The following is a 26,500-nucleotide window of genomic DNA, read 5'->3' as shown; positions in this document are numbered from 1 at the left end:
CTTTTAGGTCTAGTTTTATTTGGAGTTCTATTGCTTCTATTTTCAATCTTGTTGTGTGAAGTGAACTTGTCAAATATGTCAGTTAGTGTAGTATTACATGATGGGTGTAATCTTATACACAGGTATACACACACCCATACACATGCAGGGGCAGTTAGTACCACACCAATTAGTCTTGCATGACCATAAAAAGAAAATGTTTGTTAAATCTTTTCTATATTTAACTAAACAAAACATCAATTGGAGCTACATGAAAGGACAATAAATGGGATAAGCTGTTTCTGAAAATAGATGCAATTTTAACTTTCTGTGGATTGTTGTCTTTTTCTACAGAGGCAATAGTAGATGCAGACACACAAAGTCTCCAACAATGACAGGAATTCTGCATTTCCTACAATATATACAACGTGTGAAGAGATGTAATATCTCCCCTGTGAAGTAGTACACCTGGTGTCTTTCCATAAACTGCCAATTACGGCAGAGTTTGAGCACCTGCATCCAATACCCAGGCTCTTAATACAATAATGAAAAAAAAAAGTTTGTAATTCAGGTTTCCCCTTGCACAGAACATCCAGAACTAATAAGATATATAAATAAAAACACTCCATGAGGCCAAAGGGAAAAATGAAAATCTGGTCACCAGAGGACAAATATAAAATATAACTGACTCATTTTAACAGTCCAGACAGTTTTCATGTCGTTCCCCCCCACTTCTTCCTTCCTCTGAAATAGGTAATTTTAAGCAAATAAGAAACTCAAGCAAGACAACATAGATTCACCCCCCAGATTTAACATTTACTTCCAAGCAAATAACAAACTTGACATCATATTGTAGTGTCATTGCAGCTAACACTTTGGGGAGTGGAAGCAGGTTTTGGGGTTGAGTCCTACATTTTCTTTTTGGGGAAGGCAATTCACACAGCACTCTCACTTTTAAAAAAAATGAAAGACTAAATAATGTAGCATGAAATTAAGTCATAGTGAAAGCAAGTAACAGATAAAGATCTCTGCTCCTCGTTTCTATGCATATCTGTTCCATCAAGTTCCAGTTTAGCCCAGTGCCCACTGGACGCATTTCAATTGTGTCATGGTTATCTTTTTTCAGGACATGAGGAATTCTTAAAAAAAACAAGTTTATTTTAAAAATTGAGAGAGAACAGCACAGAAAAATGCCCAAGCACAAAACCGCTCTTAAGGATTGTTGCTGCCAGTGCTACTAGGGGTATGAGTGAAATTTCAGTCCTCAGCAGTGAGTCTGAAATGCAACAGCCTTGATCCAGAACAGGAATAAAGAGGTCACAGCTTTCCAAACAAAGCCTGAATTCATTTCAGCATATGCACGCACACACCACTGCACAGGTCAGCATTTAATTGAAACAATGTTTTACATTAAAACAATAATAAAAAACAGATTGAAAAAGAAAGCATGATTCTTCCTGTTTCCTCCTGTTATCATAATCATTCTTTCCTGCATCTCAGGCTGACCTCTAACCAGAGGCAGGGGAAAAGTCTTTTTAACAGGAGAAGGATACAGCCAGTGGCAGAAAAACACATCCTTGTCTCGATACACTGAAAGATGTATTTAATGGAAGGAAACGCAGAGCAGGATGCAAAACATGCTGCTAGAGCAGAGACTAAGGAGATGAAGCACCACAGCAAGTTTATCACTACAGAAGTTGTAACACGGATAAGATTCAGACATGGTACCTCAGAAAACAGAGTATCTCAGCTTAGCTGTTGGGTATCTTTCGCATGGGTTTTGGTTTGAATATATGTCTTTGCTGTAAAATTACTCTGAATAATGCATTTGTTTCAGCTTTGTTTGCTCCTCTTCAGATTTTACTTCATTCTTAAGGAGTAATGAATATCAATAGCCTTTTGGCAGTGACCGATGAGGCTCAGAAGCAGGCGAGTGGGTTTTCACTGTTTTATTCCAGCAGGAAGGGGAGGAAGGACACAGATGCAGTCAGCCTGCATGATGGTGGATGGGAGTGTTCAGACAGGCCACCTATTTATAGTAAAAGGACATATGGCTGGTCCCTAGGACTACCCTGTGCAGAGCAGAAACTTAACTCGGAAGGCAGCCTTTGTAATAGTGAACAACACTGATTCTCAGTGGAGTATAAATGGAAAATCCCAGTTAAAAAAAAAAAAGGCATAATAAATCATGCATGATTACAAACAATGGAAAATAAACAATTTGTTCCAGTCCAGCAACTGTGTGCTCTACCTCACCAACTCATCCTGTCTGTCTAGAACAGAGGAAACTAAGTGGACAGAGGCAAAAAAAAAAAAAGCAGCAGAACGCCCTGTTCTGGTACAGATGATCCTTCTTTGGTACCAGGCTGTGCATGAGGTCGATAGCATTGTTCCCCTGCAAGATTTTCTTGCTCATAGGTTGGCTAAGCATTGGCACATTAGATCATAATCACAAATGTCTGAGCCTAAAAACAGACTCTATGACACTGCTATATTTGTCAGCATTTGTGTATAATTACACACTACTGTAAATAACAGAAAGGATCCACTGAAAACATCAAACATATATACTGTAGGTTTCAAGAAGAGAATATACACAATATTGAAGGAAATGAACTGAACAAAACAAAACTGTTAATCATGCATCTTTCACTCCCCATCAGCTATTTCTGCCACAAATCCATCTTGTCTGGACTTACTCTACCAGAATCCTAATACCAGAATTTGTAAGTAGCTTCAAAGGATTTGTAATCTTCTTGTAAGATTGTTTACAAAAGGAAATGTTTCTTCTTTCCTTGCTAATCTGGCATTTCCCTTCTAAATTACCATGATCAAACCCAGAAGACCCATACCATTTCTCCCTGTGACAGCTGTCAGATCCAACATGATACTCTCCTGCATGGCTGGCAGTGGAATGCACAACAGCAAACAGAAAAATTACAGCTTCCTAATAGCAATGGATGGGGTGTCTTCCTTCTAGACCTTTACATGCTGTACTTCAAAATTTAACTGTTTTAAGCATGGAAAAAGCATTTCATATAACTTAAAATTAATTTTGAACTTTAAAGACCATAAGAAGCATATCAGACTTCACAAGCAATGGATACAGAAGTTATTCCAGCATTTGCTGTTTATGAGATAAGGAGCTCTTGTGCCTTCTATTTGGCAATTTTTAATCAGCATGGCTTTCTGCAATCAGTCATGACAACAATCCCAAAATTATACCAAGAAACCTTTAATAGAACTTCAAGTATCATATACTACAAATCACATTTGGCATACAGCCTTATAAACAAATGGAATTTATAGAACAACATTACATCAAGACATTGGCTGGTCAAATCCAAGAAAAAAAATAGAGAACATGTGTATTTGTTGTTGGTAGTTATGCATAAATACACAGTAACACATACAAAGCCTTTTTGCCTAGCAGACAGAAGCCTTGCCATCCCCTGCTAAGGAACACTGCCCCACTGAGAATGTCCCACAGACACATCCTCACCTGTTCAGTCAATCTTTCAGCCTGTGTAGACACATCAAACCAGCTCTCCTACCCATCAGAGGTAGTAACAAGAGCAGCTGCCACCAGCGCTGAGGGACAGCAAGGATGCATCCAGGCAAAGGCTCTTTTTCCTTTAAGTCCCCAGAAACTGGAACAACAGCACCAGGCAAGCAACTGACGCCTGTGGACCACTAACTAGCAAACTTTCCTTGATCTGGGGGCAGGAACACAACAGCTGAAAAATTCAGATGTGTTCTTCCATTTGCATCCTAGGAAACTTACACATTTTGGAGGACGTGTTTGGTATGTTCTGGTTTGTTTTCTTTTTATCTGTTTCACTGGTTTTGTCTTTCCCCCCCCCCCCTCAATGTACAAAGTATGGAATCAAACACATTAACAAATTTACCAAGAAATAATAATAATAAAAAATAAATCCAGGACCAGACGCATAAATATACACTTTAAACTTATTTAATTTTTATTTAATCTGTGCAAAAAGTGCATGCCTACTTAAAAAAAAAAATATTAGGAAGCTCTTGAAAACTTCGCTCTTGAAAACTTATTCTTCCTTTAACTGCCAGTGCTATATGGGAAAATCCCTATACAATTTCCATATACTGTTTGCACAGGAAGGATAATGCCCTTAAATTCCTTGTAACCATAACACTACAAATTCACTCAGCTAACCTGAGCATTAATCTACTGTAGGGATTATGTACGCTATGTATAGTCCTTCGTGAAGAGCTCCGTGTTTGCTGGAACGTGTCTATGGAGCTGACTAAAAGTTGCTGAGAGGGGAGGGAAAGGAAGGAAGGAGGAACTGCATTTTCAAAACTTCTTTCATACAGAAAAGAGTTTATTCACAGATCAGGTACAAGCTCATCATCTATCGTCAGAAAACAGCAACGGAGGGAAGTAAGGAACACCAGACTGCCTGTTTCTAGCCTGCTCTCCTATGTGAATGTACCTAAGCTACAGTTAATCATATGTGCATTAGAAGAAAAAAAAAAAAAGACTGCCAGGTTATCAGAATTGCAAAGGCAGGAAGACTAGAAGCAAGAGTTAGCACCTAAGTGTCAGTCTACTTGTAATTAGGAACATTGTCAAGTCAGAATATAGCTAAAAGTCAGGAGACCTACAAAAACTGAAAATATTGAAGTTCTGTCCTCCCCACAGCAGCTATCCATTCCACATACAAATGCCTAGTGCTAACTGATCTCACTCCTTCAGAACTAACACCCACATACAATTTAAGTTGCTTTTCATCAGAGGATCTTTTATAATCTCTTATCAAGTGAAAAAACAAAACAAACTAAGACTGCTTTCAGATCATAAGTTTGCTGTGATATATTCCTAGAGCCAGAGAGGGAGTCAGAAAAAAATTGAACTTTTCTCTTGTAGTACCATTGCTACACAGATAGCTTGTCTAAAATACAGCTGATGATAGCTTATTCAGAAAAAAAAAAAAGCACAGCTATGGAAAACATAATTTGTTACTCAGATACTGAGAAAGCTTGCAACTTCGCAACCTGAAGATGAATATCTACTCTGAACGTTAGTTCACATCTTTCTAAAGCCAGCAGAGCAAGGTGGAGTGAGATGAGTTGTAACAGTCCCTCCCCATGTACTATGAAGGGAACAAAACTCCTACAGATTTTTAGTACAGGAAGAACTGCAGCATAAATGTATTCAAAACAGAGTCTATTACCCTTGCTGTTCCAGTTACATTTGAAACCAGATTCAGCACAAAAGCTGAAAGGAAAAAAGATAGGCATACCAATTGCCCCACAGAGATGACACCATACTTCAGCCCTAGATGTTGCTACGTTATGGTCACTAAAGAATGTAAGAGTAAGCGAAATGATTAAAATTTGAAGGGAACTAAGGAGATAATTGTTAGCAAAAAATCAAAAGGTATCCGATTCTAGAAACACAACTGTTTCAAATGACATTCTGCCTAAAGCAAGTCAAAGTGACATAAACGAGTATCAGACACACCATGAGAAAAACAGAACTGAGAACAAAATGAAAAATTGACTTTCCAAAATTTAAAGTTACTAAAGGTTTCTTGAAATGCAATATGCTTATCAAACAAGTAATTTCTCAACAAGTATTCTTGTATCTTGGGGAGAAAAAATAGTTTTAGTCTAAATACATAACTCCAAGTCATAACTGGAGCCTGCCTCAGAACCAGGAAATAAAATAACTTTCCTCATAGCAAGGAATCAAGTCTGAATCACCTGCTATAACTTAATGCCAGGTTTCTGGAGGGCTGCAGTGAACACTGCTAGCAGGAGACAAACACCACAGTGCTTGTGTGCTAGTCAGCAGTTATAGTGAGCATGGTTATCCTACTTCAGCTTGCAGCAGGTGGAAAATTAGGAGAGTCACAATGAAAGAGGAAGAAGGAAAAGTCCAAGTCTGCAGAATACCTTCAGTTAGGAAAAATGCCAGTTAAGATGAATGACTCTGTGTACAGCATGTCATACTACCAAGAAGAAAGCCCACAGATCCGCCAAACCCTTATCAGAAATTAAAGGTCAGGAAATTGTCTTCAGGTCTTACATGTGCAAAACCTTTAAAGTCAACACAGGGGAGCAAGCAGCTCAAACCATTGTAGAAAAAACCCAAACACAAACCTATGGGATAATTTAAAAGATAGTTGGCTGCAAAGTGTCTTCAAAAATCAATTTAGTCTTGGTTAAATAATTTTCATTCATTCAAAAGTGCTATACAGGCAGCTGAGCATTTCTTCTGTTGCTACAGGAGTACGACTGCCTGGCACACAGCTCTCATCCAGCTTTGTATCCAAGGAGCTGAAGCCCCTGAGAGATACAACACCCAATAAGCAGGATAGTGACTATCACACCACTCCTGTCAACATGACTTTGAGCTGTGTGGATTCCCAGGTCTAGGAAATTAACAAGGACCACACAGAACTGTCTGTTCCCACCACAGCTCAGCCAATGACCCAGCCTAAGACAGTATCTGCCCTAAATTTATTCCGCTCTTAAGCAAAATGACATAATGCTACATTTTCAGGATCTGCAAGCTGAGGAATGGTTCCACAGCCCACCAGCGTGCACAGGTAGGGCTGACCAACACACACTACTCTGGCATCCTGCACCCCCTCACCCTTCAAACCAAACAACTTGCTTTGGGCCTGACCCTGCAACTCACTCAAATGCAGAAGTTTCTACATGCATTGCCACACATTAATAATATTTTTTCTGTACTACTTAAGCTGCAGAACCACACACACAGCATCCATCTGCCACGAAGGTTAATTTATAATATTAATAGCAGTTATTGATCAACTCTTCTCAAAATATTCTTTATTTCCTGCTTATATAAATATCAGCAGACAGAATGGGATGTGCCTTAAACAGATTAAGTACTCAGACCACAACTGTGTATATCAAGTCAGCAATCCCATCATCCAATTAACTGCAAGCCAGTTTCAGATAAAAACACACTTAAAATTAGTTATGATGAAAACCAAAAGTTCACATGACCTGACTGCAGATAAGTTCTCCATATGAAAAAATAAAATAAGTAAGTAAAGAAAAATCAAGTATCATTACAAAACACACTTTAAAAAAAAAGGCCAAAGATTTTATATAAGAAAATTTAACTACAAAAAGCAACAAAATGTTCACCAGCATCTCTTCATAGAGGCAAATAGAGCAAGACATTTTCTCTCCAGATACAAAAACAGTTGCACTAAGGAAACATCTGTGTACTCAGTATATGTAAAGACACAGGAAAAAAAAGAGATTCAGAACTTCTGCAATGACATCAGAATGACACTGAACCAAAGTAAAAGGATGACAATCTAAACCCGTGAAGCTAAAATAACACAATTTTTGAGGAATCTTAGAAAAGGAGTTGAGCTATTTAAAATGTCTAAAACAACAACTATAAAAACAATTCTCCCCTCATCTTTGCCCCAGAAGATGTTGGGGGGAGGAAATACTGAGACAGAGGGCAAGAGACCCCACAGACAACAGTAAGGTCAACACACTCCACCTAGTCTCAAGCATGTTCCTTCAAGCCACTCAGCAGCGTCCAGATGTAGCCACTTCTGTATGAAAGCCGTAATTTTCAGTTAGTGCTCTAAGAAACAGCCAAAAAACTTGTTACAGTGTAAGTCCAAAAAAGCCACATTGTTTTTTCATGTGTGCATGCAAGCAAGGTCACGTTGTTCATAACCTGTTCATAACTAGGAAAATTACTTTGGATAATGCAGCTTCTGCATTAAAGACCCAACTTCAGCATTACAAATCACAGCACTAACTTCAAATTCACCAATGATGAAGATGGGGATTGGATTATATTGGTCTTATACCATAAATTAGAGCGATGGAACACAATGTCAGAAAACTCAATTGTTTCAGTCCAAAAATTAACTTGTAGCTTTAGCTTTACTTCTGAACTTTGCAGTGCATTTCAAAGTTCAGTGTTCTGACATGTCTGCAAAAATCTCTCAATTTCATAATAATACATTTTTTTGTATTGACTGACTAAACATTTTAATATTCTCCAAAACCCCCCACATTTTCTACATGACCTTTTAGAAAAAGGCAAGCGGCCTTTCCCACCTCATTTTGAATGCCCTATGGGAACCAGTGTTCAGTTAGAGAATGCAAAATCGTTTGCAAGAGCATAGTTTCACTCTTTTTCTGTGCTAAAAAAAAAAAAAAAGTAACACCACAGGCATGGTATCTCCAGTCACTTTCCATAAAAAATATCTATAAAAATAGCTATTGCATGTCAAGCAGTGCTTTCCCTTTAAAATCTGTAACTGCAATCAGTTAATTTGAAAACAAGCCAAAAAAACCCTGCAAAACAATCAATCCCATTGCCTTGGATATCAACTGCCTTTATCAAAATCTACACTTTCAGCAGTGTCTCAGACCACATTGCTACATTTAGAATTGTAATCCCAGAAAAATATTTCTTGTACGTCCCTGGCAGAACTCAGGTCCAAATCATGTTGGGAAAGGTTCAGACTGAACCTTTATGCCTTATAAAAAGGATAGATATTCTTGGTGTCCTAACACCAGGCTGTTTCTTTAAGACAGTGACTGAGCTGAAATGAAAAGCTCAGATTTTGAGACACAAGCCTGAGAAGCCACATATTGAACACAGCATTTGTCTAATTGAAAGAGCACTCAAGAGCCTGGTCCTTAGGGTGCACTGAGACTCTGTTAATCACATTAGCCCAAACAGCTCATGTTTCCTGCAGGTGGTCAGGCTACCAAAACTGCAGAAGCTGGGGGGAGAAAAATCACATTGATTTAACAAAGACATTGCTGGGTTTCAGGGGAATTGACTTCCCCATCAATTATAGAGAAAAACCAAAAAAAACTAGGAGCCAGCCCTTCAGTTATTTTTTCTTCTTTGTAAGTGGATTGTAGAAACACTTTTTTGGATAGTAAAAAAATATAGCAGGAAGTTTCTCAGCTCCAATAAAAAGTCAAATACAGTATCTCCCTAAATAACTTACACTTTTACAGATATACATATAATCAATATACAGAGCTATTGATAAACCAGCAAAGAGACTCCCCATCTTAACTGTATTATTAATAAAAACAGAGGGGTAATAAAAAGGTCAAATGAATACCACAGCCAGTAAGGTCTCCATCAACAGAACTCTTACAATTATGAACATAAGAGACCATATCATACATCTATGCAAGCAGCTTCACAGACTCAGCAGAGTAATGCCAAGTCACACTGGTGAAAGATGTAGCTCAATTTCTTATTTCTAAGAATAAGAAGCCATGAACCATTATAATCCTAAAGCCTAATTAAGGTGATACCTTTAACTGTTTTACAAACAGGCAATTTAAAACACTTTGATGCAAAACAAAGTGATTAGTGCTTCTTTCATAGAAGTCTCAAAGTTTCAGTGGTTGCAATGCAGCATCCTCACTGGAACCAAGTTGATGTTATTGCAAGAGAGACCACTATTCTAAACAAAAACATTTGCTCTTCCTCTCCTCATGATGCTATCTTATCACAGCCCAAGTGTTTTATATCAGCACACTGAAATTATGTGTAATGAACAAGGATGTTCAAGATAAATTGAAAGAGCTACAAAGCAAATACTTACTTTCTCTGTAAACAATACGACTGAACCCACTTCTTGAAGAAATCAAGCTATATTTATATTCACCCTCTTGAAATGCTACAGGCAGCCATAGAAGGATAAGTTTATAATAAATTGCTATATTTGGAAACCTTTGTTGCTAAGCATCTTCTAACATTCAGTACAGTTTATACCATTCATGTCCCTGCTACATAATTAACATTTCATATGTTTTTGCAAAAAAAGTGCAGTGCTTATCTTTGTTGTTAAATTTAAACCATTGTAATTTTGGGGGGAATTAATAAAAGATTGGGTGGCCAACTAGTTAAAGCAGAAGCAATAAGATCTCAGGGGCATACAAACACTGACATTGTATGCAAGGACGTGGCAGAGTCTATGTCCCAAACACTGCCTTTGGTTGAGATAAAACAATTCAGAACACAGCTGCTCACACTAGAAGGTAGTCTACTCAATAATTTAGGACACAACAGATCTCTCCCAGTCTTAAGAACATTACTTTCTCAGCTGTACACATGCCTAAGGGCCCAGCCCTTTCTTGTCAAGAATTCTATGCCTGTGAATCCCTCAGGGTACTCAGCTCTGCAAGAGTACCACAAGGAGCCCCGTTGCCAGCTGATGTCCACAGAATGTGGTTCAGTGCCCATTAAGGTATTTGCAGGTCTTCCATACTATGCTGTTAACCTACACGAAAGCACACAGTTAATTGTGGAAATAATAAGCATGGGCCGGGCGACAGAATATCACAGCAAATCCCAATTTCTCCATTGTAGCTATTACAGACTACATAACCTTGAACAGACATGAGGTACACTAGTTCTGAAAGCATTGCACTGGCCAGGTCAGAAATACTAGTTTTAATTTTCCCAGAATTACTGTATTATTTATAAAACAGCCAAATAATATTTGTGTAACGTATGGAAAGGGGATACAAATACTGTGCCAAACAATTAAGACCAAGATAGACACACATGCAGAGCTGATGCCTGTCACCCTGTTGTCAACTCTTGCAACAATAATAACTATCACGATAACTAGCATTTTTCCCATAAAGTAAAAAAATTTTGCAGTTTCCTTTGGTGAAAAGCTGCAACTGTATCTTTAGTAGAGGAAAATGAGGTATTAGAAGAAAAATCCACTAATGTTTTTAAAATTCAGCAGATCAAGTAAAACCACCATTTATTATTATATCCTGATTATTACATCCATCTATACATAAGAATTTCACCGGTATTTGGTCATAATGCCAAGTCTGGAGAAGTCCAGACCACACTGCACAGATCTTCCATGTTTCTTGTCCACTTTTCTTCTCCTTGCCCATTCCAGCATGCACAGCACTGCAATTGTGTACACACCATACACAAAGGGGCTTAGAAACATTCAGCACAAGTGAAAGCTTTGCCTGTGATAGCCCTACACCTACTACATTTGCCATGTTACATTAATTACTACACCCTTGGTTTATATAAGAAGTATGTACACAATATTACACATGTAATAGACACATGTAAAGTAAACAGAGTTGAAGCATAAGGATAAGGAAGGATGAGTCCTTTGGCAATTATCTAAACCTTGTATTATGAATATAAAAATATTTAGCTTGTGAACTTTCAGGCTGCCCAGCCACATATGAAGTACTCAAAGATATAAATGGGGTAACCAGGAGTCAAGAGTCTCACAAACACCAATACTGCAATACAATTAGCAAGAGGCAATCATCTCACACAAAAATCTGAACATGTATTTCACCTGTACTTACACATGTGAAAGTGGCACAAGTAACCTTACAATTTGTGAAAGAACTCTTAACTCTGATGTTGCCCAAGTATTAAGTATTTTGGTTATTTAGAAATGTGCACCAGCAGTCTTAACTAACTATATGCTTACATCATGTTTTATGCTGTAATATATATGAAATATTATGTTCAATTCTGAGCCCTACATTGCCAAAAGGTTATTGACAAACTGGAGGGAGTTCAGAGAAAATCAACATAATTTCTCAGAAGGCAGGAAGGACTTATTTATGAGAAACGATTAAAAGAGCTAAATATTTATAGTTTGGCTCAGTAATGAATGAGGAGGTAGGGAACATGAGAACAGCCTGAAGATATCTGAAGGGTGTAAACACTAAGGAAGGAGAGTGCACGTGTTATACAAGGATGTAAATAGAAATAATGGGATAAAACTAAACAAGGAAAACTTAGGCTGAATATTGGAAAGCATTCCTGGACAGCAAGCTATCTTGGCCCATGGCGCAGTTCTTAAGTGAAGCAATAGAAGTCCATTGCTTGGAACAAACAAGACTAGACAAAACACTGGAAAATTTTCCATATGGAATAAACCCCAATCTGCTGAGGAGAAATATTACCTCACAAAAGCTAGTCTTTTCTAAGTTTAACTCTAGTGAAAGCAGTAATATTTTACAAGGTGACAAAAATTTAATATAAAAGATAATCAAGAGCTTAATCAGAAATAAATAATCCCCGTAAGAACATTCCTTAAGCACGAGCAACTTAAATTTAGTTTATGTAATACTTCAACCAAATGATACTTCTGCAACTCTGAAGAAGAAAAATACACGTGGGCTGCAAAGAGTTAACAACGCTGAACTATATTCTCCCCAGCAGGGGTCACTCCAAGTTAACAAATGACAAGAAATTTAACAGCATGGATTCAAACTCTAGGTCAACAGAAAGGAGACATCCTCCTCCCCTCATTCCCATCATTGGCTTTGGATGGAAAGCTCTCAAATAAGTGTGTCCTCCAATCATTCGCAGTTTTGGATGCCAGATTTGGATCTACATAACACATACTGTTCAATTTGCACAACATGCAAAATTTGTTTTCTAAAAGGCACTGATGAAGTGAGTAAATATTCCCTGTTTGCAGCTGGATTATGAAGTGTCCAGAATTGGTGTGCACATGCACTAATAAAGCCTAGGCTGGGTCATGTTTGGAGATGAAACCACAACACTTTGCACTGAAAATGTCAAATGACATTAGTTAAGTATTTACTATGTGAGGACTGTGACACAGGCAGACTGACAGGCTTCCAAAAACAGAGACATGACAATAAAACAGGAGTTTATTGGTTTTGTTGTTGTTTGTATATATTTGTTCTAAAAAGTATGTTTTCTAACTTAAAACAGATCTTAAAACACAAAAACTGAAGCCAACAGAAGAGCGCTATGAAAAGAATACTCTGTGTCTGTAAATAGTTTTTTTAATTCTTGATCCATACAAAAGTCCACAAATTCCTATTTGAGAACCATCCCTGGAAACTTGCAAGTAAAAACCTTGCAACTTGTTCCAGGTGCCATCACTCCTAATAAAACTTCTGTCTTCTTCATAGTTAATTCAGATGCAGGAATTAACCATGCATTGTGCCACTGCCAGAAGAGGCTGTCCCAGTGCCAGAGGAAATAAAACTAACCAGCACATACAGCAAACATATTTGCCAACTACAAGGGAGCAAATACACATAAGCAGAGCTGAAGAGTCGTATTTTGACTAGACTGATTTAAAAGGCTGCTTATGGGTAAATTTAAGGTCCAACACTTAAACCACGTAGACACATTCTAGCAAACTGTAAGAATGATACAGCTCGCTTTTAATATTTCATCCAATGAAAACAAAAGTGAACTCGTGTTTAAGTATTCCCTGGAACATACTGAACCCTGGCTGCCTGATGCGTGGATAATTCTCCAGGGCTATGCCTCTCCTGGAGGCCAAGGGACACTTTCCAGCCCCCAGCTCAGGGCCTACTCTCCAGCTCTCCCAGCCCCCCTGCACAATCCAACCCAGGTGCATACAGTTCCTTAGCCTCTGTCACAAGCTCCTCATCTGCAGGCAAATGAAATACAAGCACAAAAGGTGGCAGGGAGCCACAATAAACAGCACTCAGACCCAGAGTCTCAACATCCTGGGAACAAGGACCTGCAGGACAAGCAGTCTAGCCTGAGTGACTTGGGATTTTTACATGGAAGGGTTGGCTCTAGAGTAGAAAAACTCTTAGGGGTATGCCAGATAACTCACTAAACCATTCCGTTTACTAATGTGTTAGAAATGGCACCAGGGATTCCCCAGTGTTAATAACCTTAACATTTGATTTTTAAATCTATTAATACTCAAGAAGTTTTTATTATCTGCTCAGTAGTAGACTGGTGATCCTCATATTCACAGAATGGTAGGGGTTGGAAGGGACCATTGGAGATCGAGTCCAACCCCCAGCCAGTGCAGGACCACCACAGAATCTAGGGCAGGTCACAGAGAAACACATCCAGACGGGTCTTGAAAAATCTCTAGAGAAGGAGACTCCACAGCCTCTCTGGGGTGCCTGTTACAGTGCTCTGTAACCCTTACAGTAAAGTTCTTCCTCATATTGAGGTGAAACTTCCTGTGCTCTAGCTTGCATGCATTGTCCCTTGTCCTATCACAGGGCACAACTGAAAAGAGATAAGTCCTTCTTTCTGGACAACCAAACTTTAGATATTTATATACATTAATAAGATCCCCTCTCATCCTTCTCTTTTCTAGACTGAACAGCCCCAGGTCTCTCAGCCTTTCCTTGTCAGGCAGGTGTTTCAGTCTCTTAGTCATCCTCCTAGCCCACTGTTGGACTCTCTTAAGAAAATAAATCCCTGTCCCTCTTGAACTGGGGAGCCCAGAACTGGATACAATGCCCCGTATGTAGTCTCACTAGAGCAGAGTAGAGTGGGAAGAGAACCTTCCATGACCTGCTGGACACACTCTTAATGCACCCCAGGAAACCATTTGCCTTCTTGGCCACAAGGGCACATTGCTGCCATTGCTTGGCTAACTTGTTCTCCACCAGGACTCCAAGGTCCTTCTCCGCAGAGCTGCTTTGTAGCAGGCCAGCTCCTAACCTGTACTGTTACCTGTACTCTACACTTATTCTTGTTGAATATCATTAGGTTCCTCTTGCCCAGCTCTCCAGTCTGTCCAAATCTTGCTGAATGGCTGCACGGCCTTCAGATGAATCAGCTAGTCCTCCCAGTTTCATATCAACAGCAAACTTGCTGAGGATACACTCTGTCCCCTCGTCCAGGCCTTTGATGAAGATGTCGAACAGGACTGGACCCAGCACTGACCCCTGGGGAATTCCACTAGTTACAGGTCTCCAGCTGGACTCTGCACAAGTGATCACCACCCTCTGGGCTCTCTTGTTTAGCCAGTTCTTAATCCATCTCACTGTCCACTCTTCTACCCCACACCTCCTGAGCTTGCTCACAAGGACATTATGGGAGACAGTGTCAAAAGCCTTGCTAAGGTCAAGGCAGACTGCATCCACTGCTCTCCCTGCATCTACCCATTCAGTCACAACATCACAGAAGGTTATCAGATTAGTCAAGCATGATACCCCTTGGTAAGTCCATGCTGACTACTCCTGATAACCTTCTTCTCTTCCAAGTGCTTAGAGATGACCTCCAGAATGCTTGGCTACACTTTCTTTACACAAAAATTAATTAAATATCGTTGTTTTGAACACTATCAGTACAGACTATGGATTTTTTTTCAACAAAGACACTAAAGTAAGATCCTAAATAAGATACACAAAGTCTTACCTGCTTCCTTGCACAAGGCTGCTAAGTCTGCACCCACATAACCATGTGCACTATCAGCCAGTTGCACCAACTCTGCTGCCGTGAGCGAATGGGGAACTTTCTTGAGAAGCTTTTGGAGTATGTCCAGACGGTCTTGGGCATTAGGAATTCCAATTTCTATCTCTTTATCGAAACGCCCAGGTCTGCGCAGCGCGGCATCCAGAGCATGAGGACGATTAGTGGCCCCAAGTACCAAGAGCTGCCCTTCACTCTCTTCCTGAAGGCATCAAAGAATGCAAAATGTTCATTTTAAAATGCAATTAAGTGTCACACAGCTTATAAATATACTTCTTATTTCTCCCAACTACTACATACACCAAAATCCTGATGCTAGCTCTAAAGGAACGACGGAAACCTTTCAGAACATATACCCCACAAATGATCCCACCCAACTTATCCTTAATTGCCATTTAGCATTACTATAAGGTGCACACACATACAGGTAATTCAAGATAAACTTTACTCCAAATTGTCTTCATCCCAGCGTCTCCCACTTTAATCCCCCAGAACCTGCTTTCCTATATCACGAAGTCAAACACCACTTTATCCTGGAAGAATATCCATCAGACTTTGCCATTATAACATAATATCAAATTATGTTCTGCCTGTGAACAACTCCAGACCGGGCAACTCAACTATCATGCAGGAAAATAATTAGAAACTTGCAGATTACAAAAACAGCAGAAACTCATGCTCATACTGTGGACGGATTTCTTTCATCTTTTCTGCTAATAATAATAAAATAATAAATGAAAGATTGACAGGCTTTAGGGGCTTAATCCATAATATAGTTAAGTGAATTAAATTTACTGTTTCTTCAGCAGGCTTCTGCATATGTCCAAAATATTACTATGGCAATCTTGAAATAGCTGTTGCTGCCTTTAATAGTGCAGCCCACATATCACCAGAACTATTTTGATTACTTTGAATTCAGAGCAATTAAAAATATCTGGCTTAGTTCAATGATGGACTCTCACTAAAATTTCAGTTTTATCTCCAAAACTACAAGAGTGAGAGAAGACAAAGGAAAGACAGTAAAGAAAATTTTATTTTAATTTCACTGTTATCAGGAGCCATTCCCTTCTTATGTCTTCTGCTTAGCACCCAATAAGGCATTAGATTACTTTATAGAGTCTCACTGAATCCTATTTTCTTTTCTCCTCAAATGACAAATCTAAAATTGGCTGCATTCTACAAGCAAAATTATTTTGTTCAGCTAGTCCCCATACACATTAATTGTCTCAATACAATCTACTTACTGAGCCAATGCCATCCATTAATGTCAGCAGTGAAGCAACAACTCTCTTTTCAACTTCATTTTGAGCCCCTTCTCTCTTTGGACAGAGTGCATCCAACTCATCTATAAATATAATGGAGGGGCGACTGAAAAATAGAAAAGGAAAAATATGTTAAGCTGTTCAGAAAGATTTAGAACTCCAAGGCAGAGAAGTACAAAGCTGCTCATGGAAACTGTCCAGTTTCTACAAAAATTAACAAGCAACCCACTCCTTCAGGCAACTGAAAGTTTCAACCTTGAATATGGTGCTACTCAAAGAGGTAACTAAAATAACTAATATATTAGACAACTAATACCTTTAAGATGATCTATCAATCTACTTTTCTACGACTCTCTCCCAGAGACTTGACAGTAAATACACTGATTTCACTAGTAAAAAGACAGTGGTTTATTTGCTACTTCTACAAATACAGGATGTGACAGTCTTTTGCTGATGTCTTATAAACAACAATCATCTGGAAGTCTAAAGTCTGCCTAAACCAGGTCTAAGAAATTTGGGCAGAATACCAGTCTAATCCAGAGGCTTGCAATATCCAGTACCAACACTAATTAGCTCCTTTAGAGCTGGCTTCCATGTTTCAACACATTACAACATTGGTCTCCAAAGACAAAACTAGACAGAAAAGTTTGGATCCAGATAAAACTCTGGCTCATGCTTCCATTTACAATAAGTAAGTCTACTATACACTAACGATACACATCAAGCAAGTTGGCACCATCTGTAACAGTCCCTTAAAAAAGGGCAGTGTCTAAAAGCATTTAATAGGCATACTAGAATTTCACTGCTTTCCTTCTAGCTAAGCTCTATATAAACAAATTAATTTCCTTTTAAAAACCACTGCAGGAAAAAATTACGATTCAAAGATTCTTGCAAATGTTCCTCTTTTAAGAGCGTTAACACTGGAACCAATACCGTAAATAAGTGAGCACAAATAAAATTGTTCAAAAAAAAAAAGAACATACCACAGAGAAGCTTCAGCAAATATCTGACGCAATCTTGATTCAGACTCCCCATAAAACCTATAATGATTCAAATATTTTAATTTTAAAAACTTTCTGGTCTTTTCCAGGCAACTTGGAAAATTAATGCTTGTATTTTCCAAAAAGCCATAGCACAGCCTTTCCAAGTATAAGTATATGCAAATCTACAACATGCTTTATTTACACAAGGACAAGAATTTAAGGTAAAATGGGGCACAGGCAAAGATATACCATCTTGTAACTGGAAAAAAATATTACAGGGAAAAGCTTCTCTATTCTGTGTTAGAAACAATATTATCTATATTTTTAAAGACCAACAAAAGATAAATTTCCTGGAGACATTAGTAAGTGCAGCATCTTAATTTAACATATGGTTTATCAAGTCACTTTTCTTGTTGCAGAATTAACTTGCAATTTAGTCCCCTCTTTAATTTAGTCCATGCCTTACATAAATTTATTGGCTAAACTGATAAACCTCTTATTACAAGAAGAAACACAAACCTTAATTACTAGAACCCTTTCACATTTTTTTTTTACTCTCTTGGGCAGAAAGCACATAGCCAATTCTAAATGTATATCTATCCACAATGGACAGATGCCAGGTCAGGGGGGGCTGATGTATTTATAGAATTAATGAAAATAAATTGGGTGGACTTACTTGCTTATTATTTCAGGACCATTAATAACAGTAACGTGAGCGCCAACCTCGTTTGCAATGGCTTTGGCAATCATCGTCTTCCCGGTACCCGGAGGGCCGTATAACAGCACTCCTCTAGGAGGAGGGATTCCTTGAAACAAGAGCACATGCACACAACAGAAAGGGAAGTTATTTGTGATCAATGCCAAACAACCTGCACTTCATATTTTACTGTCCCGGTTATTACCAACTGCAACTTGAGCTCAGCACTAACTCTTTTGACAGACATACCATTTGGATAAAATTGTAAGCTTTAAGTAGCAAGAGCACTCTTATATGGGACACACATCTACATTCTTTACTTTTGAAGTCCAAATAACTCAGTTTAAAAAGCAACCATTTAAACTGTTATATTTTTCAGTAGTTCAACATTATAATCCTCCCTGTGCTTTGAGTGTTTTTTTCAAAAAAATGACTGGACTGAGTACCTAACATCCATGAATGTTCTTTATTAAGTTATTCATTATTCTTATAGTGTCATTACCACAAATTTCCAACATCAGAAAACCACTTCTCTTCAACACTCTACAAGATTTCAGAAATACCGTGAGGCATGATTCAAGAATACTTACAAAAAGATGAAAAATACACATCAAAGTTATTACTTTGCCTCTTTAATGGCAAATGTCAAGAGCCAAAACAGACAAATACCTAGGGACAGAACAAAAGGGACACTAGGAGAAAAAGGCACTGTTTAACTGAACTGCATACAATTAAAACTGAAGAGAAACTCCAGGTAATTGCCATGAGGTAATCCCAGGTAAAGAGGAAAAAATTAAATAAATTTAGACCAGCAAATTAAATGGGCACAAAGCTGAAAACAGAAGGTAAGAAATGAGAAAGCAAAAAGAAGAGACATATACTTGGCCAGGGACTGACCCTGGCACAAAAGACACTGCTGAAAAACAACCAGAGAACTACCAGTTGGGTACTGCAATACCAGACAGGGAATGATGCTCAAAGGGCAGGTGAACACCCCAGTGGTGACAGACAATAATACAACCGGTGTGGACAGGAAGTCCAAATCTTAGGAAGTAATTAAAAAAGAAAATAATTATCTGCTGAGAGAGGACAGAAATAGCGTCTCAGCAGACAGGTTCACAACAGTCCATTAAAGCATGTGCTGCTCCCTCATGTGGTGCTTCTGGTACTGGCAACAAACAGAGCAGCTCAGCCAAAGGTCTCACCTCAGCTGACAGCCTCACTCCCCACGAGCAGAGAAGGAGACTCAGCATTTGGATGGTTACTAAAGGTTTGTAACTGGTGAGGAAACATCACCACCTCTCATGTCATTACAGAGAACATGATCAAGCCCTTTGGGGACTAAGTATGAAGAACGCTGAAGCAACCTTTCCACTAACACAAAACCATGTGGTAATGCGGAGGCTGGAGGTCAGCGAAGTGAGCTGGACCACACATGGATGAAGACACCTCACACCATCCTATTGACACCAGCTGATCACACCCAAGCAACACACAGTGAAAAGAGCCACCTGTGTCTTAAGGAAATCTTCCCAGTGATCACCAAAATCACCTCCTCTCTAAAGTGTATGTGTCAAAAGAAGTAAGGCTGAGAAATAAAAAGCCTCAAAGACATGATATTAAAGAAACTTTTATAGGTAAGAGCCCTGTCTCATAGTGACATACACCTAAACAAGTACAATGAGCAGACACGCCTGCTTTAAGTACACATCTATTTGTGATAAATACACAGTACAGAGTTTCATCTTTGTCACACAAATCCGATAAATATGTTAGACACAATTTTAAATATGGCAACAGTAATCGTGATAGTTTTCCATCCTGTAAATCCATATTAACACACTGTGCAGTTTCAGCAAACAGCCTCAAACACTTCCTTAAAAGTCTGCAGAAATCCTACAACACACAGGGATAAAACCAGCAGAATTAACCTGCCTGTGTTTTTATAAACTTAAAAAACATAGTTAGTTGACTCTACTGAAAGAAATTACAATCTTGTGACAACACAAACATCTGCACCTTTCAAATGCCCAAGTAGAGAAAAGTCTTTCCTATTTACTATAAATTCTGCTTATGCATACCTGAATTTTCTTTCACATATTGTCTATTATATTTCTTTCCTACTCAATTTTTTCCCCACACAAGCTGTTATAACATCTTCATAGTATCTGTACAGTATAATCATAGAACAGTTTGACATTGTTTGGACACATAAGTATACCAGACCAGTGTTACATAAAATTCAGTGCACATTCCTGGAATAACTTAAAGAAAATAAAAAGGAAAAAAAAAATAAAATAAAAATGTCATGTTAGAGAAAGAAACTAGTATCAAATGAAGAAAGCCAACTCTTAGGCATCATACCGTAACTCTTGAACAGTTCAGCTTGCTTCAAGGGCAGTTCAACTGTTTCTCTAATAGTTTTGAGCTGGCTGCTTAAACCTCCTATCATATCATAGGTGACTCGAGATTCACAATCACCATCTTCTGCAACACTGGTCCTTGATTCAATAAAATTGATTCTAGTTCTTGATGAAATGAAATAAAAAACATCCGTATTGCTTATTGCTCCAGCACTGCCAGTTAGTAGGAGTCCCTCACTGCCTCCTTTCCCAGCCAACTCCGATGCACTGGTGAGGTCTGCACTATCTCCCTTGCCGTTGATTTTATCTTCCTGACCAGATTCTTGACCACGGGCTACCACAGCAGAACTGGGTGTAACTGGTGAACCGGGATCCATCAGTTTGCTTGGTGTGCTCATAGATGCAACCACTGGACTGTCATCAATGTCCATCTTGCTGAGCTGTAGCGACAAATCTAACGTATTCGTCTCCAGATCTGATCTTTCAAGGTCTGGCTCATGCACATCACTGGAAATGGCACTGCCCTGGGCAGTCAGCTCTGCACCATCAGTCCCTTTCACTTTCATCACCATGATGTTACAAAGTTTGCCATAGAAAGTGAAAGCCAAGAGGTTTCCTGGTAAAACTATTTTCCCATCTACAAGATTTAAAAAAAAGAAAAAGAAAGAAAGAAAAAAAAGATAAAATTTCAATATACTTTGGCAGCAATAATATTCAGACATATTTGTATCAGAATAATTCTTCATCAAGAAGCCTACAGAGTGCTATCAATTAACATAACAAAAGGTAGTTAGCTATTTTCAGGTAATTTAGATTATCCTTTTGTACTAAAGCAGACTACTGGATAAACATTTGTCAGTATCATATGTAATTTCTCATACTAAGATCATCATTACAGTGAGCATTTTTAATTTCATACAGCATTCAGAGGCAGATTATGGAAATAGTATTGTAAGAATTAAACATTGTGTTTGATGTGTGCCTTATAGGTTCCCAATATTTCATGTTTAGGCCACCTTCTCTGAGAGTCTTGGCCTAAGAAAGGTAGAGTTTTCGCCTTTGAGTTGACAGAGAAAATTAAGAAATGTGATCTGAATGCAGCCTATAGGCACAAAAAAACCAAGGGAACAATGTAAGCAAGATTTATGATTACCAGCCACACTCATGAATTTGGAACACAGTTCACACTTTCTGCTTTTTAGCATAGCAATATTGTTATTTATTTCTAGACCAGAAGATACCCTTTGAGTAGAAAAATTTGTAGTGAGTGCTTTGAGTAGCACTACCTTGAATAACCTGCCTTGCCTTTCTGCCCACTTATACATATCTACCACTCGATGAGTAGCAGTTTTGCTTATTTACCACCAACATAAAAAAAAAGTAGGGGATTTCATTTTAATACTGATCCTTTGTCTTTTTTTAATGCGTAGTATTGCACTTCTCTTCCCAGTGCAAGTAAATTCTGAAGTGCAACCCAGTATCAGCCAGAAGGCCAGCAATGACTGCTAGACAGGCATAACTTGAACCAGCAAGATGTATAATGGAAACAAGGAATGGAATCAGGATTAATGCAAAACAGATATTCATAGCATGGCAACATTACTTAGCCCAAAGAAGACAAAGCCCTAAAAGATGCATGAGCAGAACAACATCCTCTATTTTGCCATAAGCTCTTGATTAAAAAAGTAGGAGGAAACTGCTTTTCTATCCAAAACTTTATGATCTACTACAAAAATGAAACAGTTAAAAGAGAAGCAGCAAAACTTATACCTAGGTTTCTCAGTAGACAGATAGACATTTCCTCAGCATTAATGGTGGCATCTCTGTCCCTGTGGTAGGAAAAGAAAATAAATTTTCCAAGCAGGAACTATTTCAAAACCAATTGTCCACACCATCAAGGCATTACAAACAGAAAAGACAGATGAGCATTTTGCAGCCTTCAAATAATTTCATCCTAACTCTGAAGATATTAGACACATAGTAACAAAAGAAGTGTATGTATTTAAGTTGGGGTTTAGTTTTTCCACACAAAATGCTGTAATAAACAATATCGTAAGTTATATTTCTCATTTCTTAGGATTACAAATAAAGGATGAATGCTTGTCATCTCAGCAGACAGATTAGCCCTTGCTACATTTACTGAATTGAAAACAATTGCAGATAAAGATATGTCTCTTTCAGCCCTGCAAATACTGACACATTTTTTATTGATTAAACTAGCACCTTGAGCACTTGTGAAACTAAGCATGTCTTAAGCACTACACATCCACTATCAAAACAGTACAAGTCTTCCTCACAATGCTTTTTCTGGTTGTTTTGTTTTTTTTTTTTAATAGAGTTTAAGTGACTGAACAGATAAGCCCTAAGCCACTTCCCTCACCAGCGTGGCCAGGCCCACAGCATTCTCTCAAACACGGTGTCATAACCGGGATTTCACACAGGACTAAACACGTGCTCTTAGCCCAAAGCAAATGAAAGGTGAAAGGCATCTTATATGCATGTCTTTCTCTGGTGTTCATATTAGACCATTTTACATCACATTTACAACTCACTCAGAGCACAGAGGTCACGAAGTCTCTCTGCTCCTCAAATACACTGCAGTGTGTAAAACGGTGGTCATGCAATCATTTTTCATTGATGGTTCATCCATAAAATATTCCTGTTTAATTTGGGGCCTTACCTTCTGTAAAAGCCACTATTAAGCCACTTTCTGTATTTCCCTAGGATTTCCCCTTCCAGCCAATCTGTATGAGCCTCACACATTAGTGCTGCTGTTTTCACAACAAAATAAAGGTTTCACTACATCCATTTTGCAGATGAATGTTCACAGCCTTCGTAAGCACTTAGACCCGTAGTGAAAAGCACTACACCAAGAGCTGAACAGCAGGAAAGGCATTTAAAGCAGGCACAGCTGCTGCAAATAAAAGTGCGATCAACGGGGGGAGCTCTAAACCTAGAAATAAAAACCCGCTTCGCAATTCGACAGACCAAGAAAGCAACTTGAGGGAAAGAGTATTAATGCTAATTAAGAGGAGAGCTCTCAAAATACCGTAGACGTTTCTAATAAGTAAAAATATACACAATTAATTACTGGGGTCTGAGGCTGGAGATTTATTTTTTTTTAACTGGAAGAAAAAGCTAAATTATGCATGCAAGCAACTCCCCAAAGGTATTAATTTACAGAGAACCAACTACACCTGTAAGGCATCTAGAAACCTAGCCAGTACTTCAAATAATGGGATTTCCTTTTATTCTTTTAATAATTTATATTCTTACATGATAGGATGGAACTATGGTTTGTAGTAAATTAACAGGCTTAAAACAGACCAATTACAGTTTTCAAGTCTTCTCTCCTAGAACAATTCTATAAAAAGAGTAACTCATGTGACTTAGTCTGGTGGTGCATATGCATAACAATCCTCAGAGCCTGACTTGTGACTAGCTGTGAGGGAAAACTGTGGCTGTGGAACAGTTTCCAAAAAAATTACAGTAATCATAAATATTTCAGAAGCTACATGCCATTCCTCTGACTTCATCCTTAGCTTGTATTTCAGTAAAAGTCACAGCTTTAAAAAAAAATAATGCATTGCATATTAACTCAGGGAGATATAAATAGATTAGGTTTAATTTCATGTTTGAAAACAGGTTTGACAACAAAGTTAATTTACAGAAATTAAGTTGAGACACTTCCAAAAGCACACTGTAAAATAACTTTATTTAGGAAATAATTATAATCAGATTCTTTATCAACCCAAATGCTGACTGGGGAATGTTTTAGGCAGCCATTCAGCACATCAGTAAACTGCTAATTTCTCAAAGAATTCATGAGTCCAAACAACTGGGATTTGCAACTTCTGCCCCCTTTTTTGGGTGAATTTCAACTAAAAACCAAAAACACACCTCTGAGAGTTTACAATCCAAAAAACACTCCAGTAAATAGAAGCACAGCACAAAACTGGGCATATACAACGGTGAAGTTTTGAAGGGAAGTGGTTAAAAAAAAACCCCAACAAACAACTTTCCCCAACCTGTCAGCCAGTAGTTCTCTTAACGCAACAGGAGTTTTCAATAAGAGCTTCACAGACAGCAGTTTGCAGTATACTTCTTAAAGACAACAGCAGCAACATGGGCTCCTTCTAACCTTACATCCTCCTCCTTACCTCATCCTCCTCGACTGCACAGTTATACACCCTTGCCTAACACAAATGCAATGCAAGCAGCTTGAACTCTGCTTCAGGAAGCACTGGGCTATTGTTACTATTAATTAACAGAAGAGAATTGTTTAGGCCTAAGAAGCTTATGCCATTATATTGTCCACAACAGCATCACTCCTCAGCTGAGATTCTATACAACATCTGAGCCACTCCACTGCCCTCAGAGGAGGTACCAGTTACCAAACTTTGGTCTTAATCCTACAAATATCTGCACATGTTGACTTTGGGTACTAATTCCACCAAAGTAAGTGAGAAAAATGGCATCTTCAAAGAGGTATGATTCTGCAGTACAAAGCAGATACCTCAGAGCACATGGCTAGGTTAGGCCAAGATGCATACCTCAACTTCACATCGACTTCCTCTGCCTGGATGACTGCACCAGTCACGGGCTGCACAGTGATGGCATCACCTGGACTTACTTTCAGGTTCTTCTGAGTGGTTTCAGACAGCCCAATTCTCCCACCTGGAAAACCAGTGGTGGGCCAAGCAGTACAGACCTAGGAGAGTTTCAAAGCAAACAACTATCAGTTGAGATTTCCCCCCTGCCCCCATTTCCAACCCTCCAGTTAAAGTAAGCAATGTTTTGTTACAAAAAACGTGGGCTGAGAGGGAAGAATTAGGTTAAAACTGGTGCCACAGAGTAAGATACACCTTTCAAGAAAGAAAGGCTTATATTTTGCCTACAGAGGAAATAAAATTCAACCAGGACTCTACACATGCTGCAGATGACACAAAAGCATACCCTGTGCTGACGAGAAAATTCTACCAATCAGTGAAGAAAGAAGAATAAACGGCTATACTATTTCTTTGCAAATAAAATACGTGTGCTCATGCACAATACGTAATACATACATCCACATGCATAACTTGAAAACTTATTGAAATAAAATCATAGAATCACAGAATCCTAGGGGTTGGAAAGGACCTCGAAAGATCATCTAGTCCAACCCCCCCTGCCAGAGCAGGATCACCCAGAGCACATCACACAGGAACGCATCCAGGTGGGTTTTGAATGTCTCCAGTGAAGGAGACTCCACAACCTCCCTGGGCAGCCTGTTCCAGTGCTCTGTCACTCTTACAGTAAAAAAATTTTTTCGGATATTCACCTTGAACCTCCTATGCTCCAATTTACACCCATTACCCCTTGTCCTATCACTGGTCATCACTGAGAAGAGCCTAACTCCATCTCCCTGACACTCCCCCCTTACATATTTGTAAACATTGATGAGGTCACCCCTCAGCCTCCTCTTCTCCAAGCTAAAGAGACCCAGCTCCCTCAACCTTTCCTCATAAGGGAGATGTTCCACTCCAACCAACAGCACAGGTTTCTTCCAGTACTGAAAATAAAGATGCAACCACAGGGTAGAAAACATGGAAAAGCACACTCAGTGTCTTTCTGAAGGCAGGGTCCGTTCTGCTCCCTACCGAGTACAACAGCGCACCGGGCAAGCAGGGAAGAAGCAGCCGCAGGGGCCAGGAAGGGCCTCACCTCCTGGCGCCCGCCGGCAGAGGTGAGCAAGGCCGGACGCCCGATGCACAGGCCCGCAGACTTCATGCTGCTCAGCGACAGCTGGGCGAGGGCTCTTCGCAGCATTTTGGGGACTTGGTCATCTCCTCCTGTTTCCAGGAGAAAAAAAAGATTTCATCCTTGACTCCTGCGTGCCGGGCGATGAGTGTTCCCCGCCCTGTGCCCCCGGCACCGCCAGCCCTCCCGGGGCCGGGCAGGACACCGCTCCCAACAGGCCT

The 26,500-nt window shown here is 39.0% G+C and overlaps 1 protein-coding gene across 2 annotated transcripts in view; it reads right to left on the bottom strand.

The window, feature by feature from the left end:
- Window positions 1-26,500, bottom strand: part of SPATA5 (spermatogenesis associated 5) — a 201,138-nt gene that overhangs the window by 174,149 nt on the left and 489 nt on the right. For both annotated transcript variants that reach the window (XM_051618632.1, XM_051618631.1), the window contains exons 2-9: window positions 26,244-26,371; window positions 25,094-25,251; window positions 22,311-22,369; window positions 20,542-21,177; window positions 18,157-18,286; window positions 17,481-17,537; window positions 16,480-16,603; window positions 15,182-15,437 (exon numbers count right to left, since the gene is read on the bottom strand). In XM_051618632.1, the coding sequence (XP_051474592.1) occupies window positions 15,182-15,437; window positions 16,480-16,603; window positions 17,481-17,537; window positions 18,157-18,286; window positions 20,542-21,177; window positions 22,311-22,369; window positions 25,094-25,251; window positions 26,244-26,371 (1,548 nt within the window). The remainder of the gene's footprint in view (window positions 1-15,181; window positions 15,438-16,479; window positions 16,604-17,480; window positions 17,538-18,156; window positions 18,287-20,541; window positions 21,178-22,310; window positions 22,370-25,093; window positions 25,252-26,243; window positions 26,372-26,500) is intronic.

Source organism: Apus apus, chromosome 4 (genome assembly GCF_020740795.1).
Source record: "Apus apus isolate bApuApu2 chromosome 4, bApuApu2.pri.cur, whole genome shotgun sequence".
NCBI classification, from domain to species: Eukaryota; Metazoa; Chordata; class Aves; order Apodiformes; family Apodidae; genus Apus; species Apus apus.
Note: the sequence above shows the minus strand (reverse complement) of the source record. Positions and strands in the feature narration are given on the sequence as shown.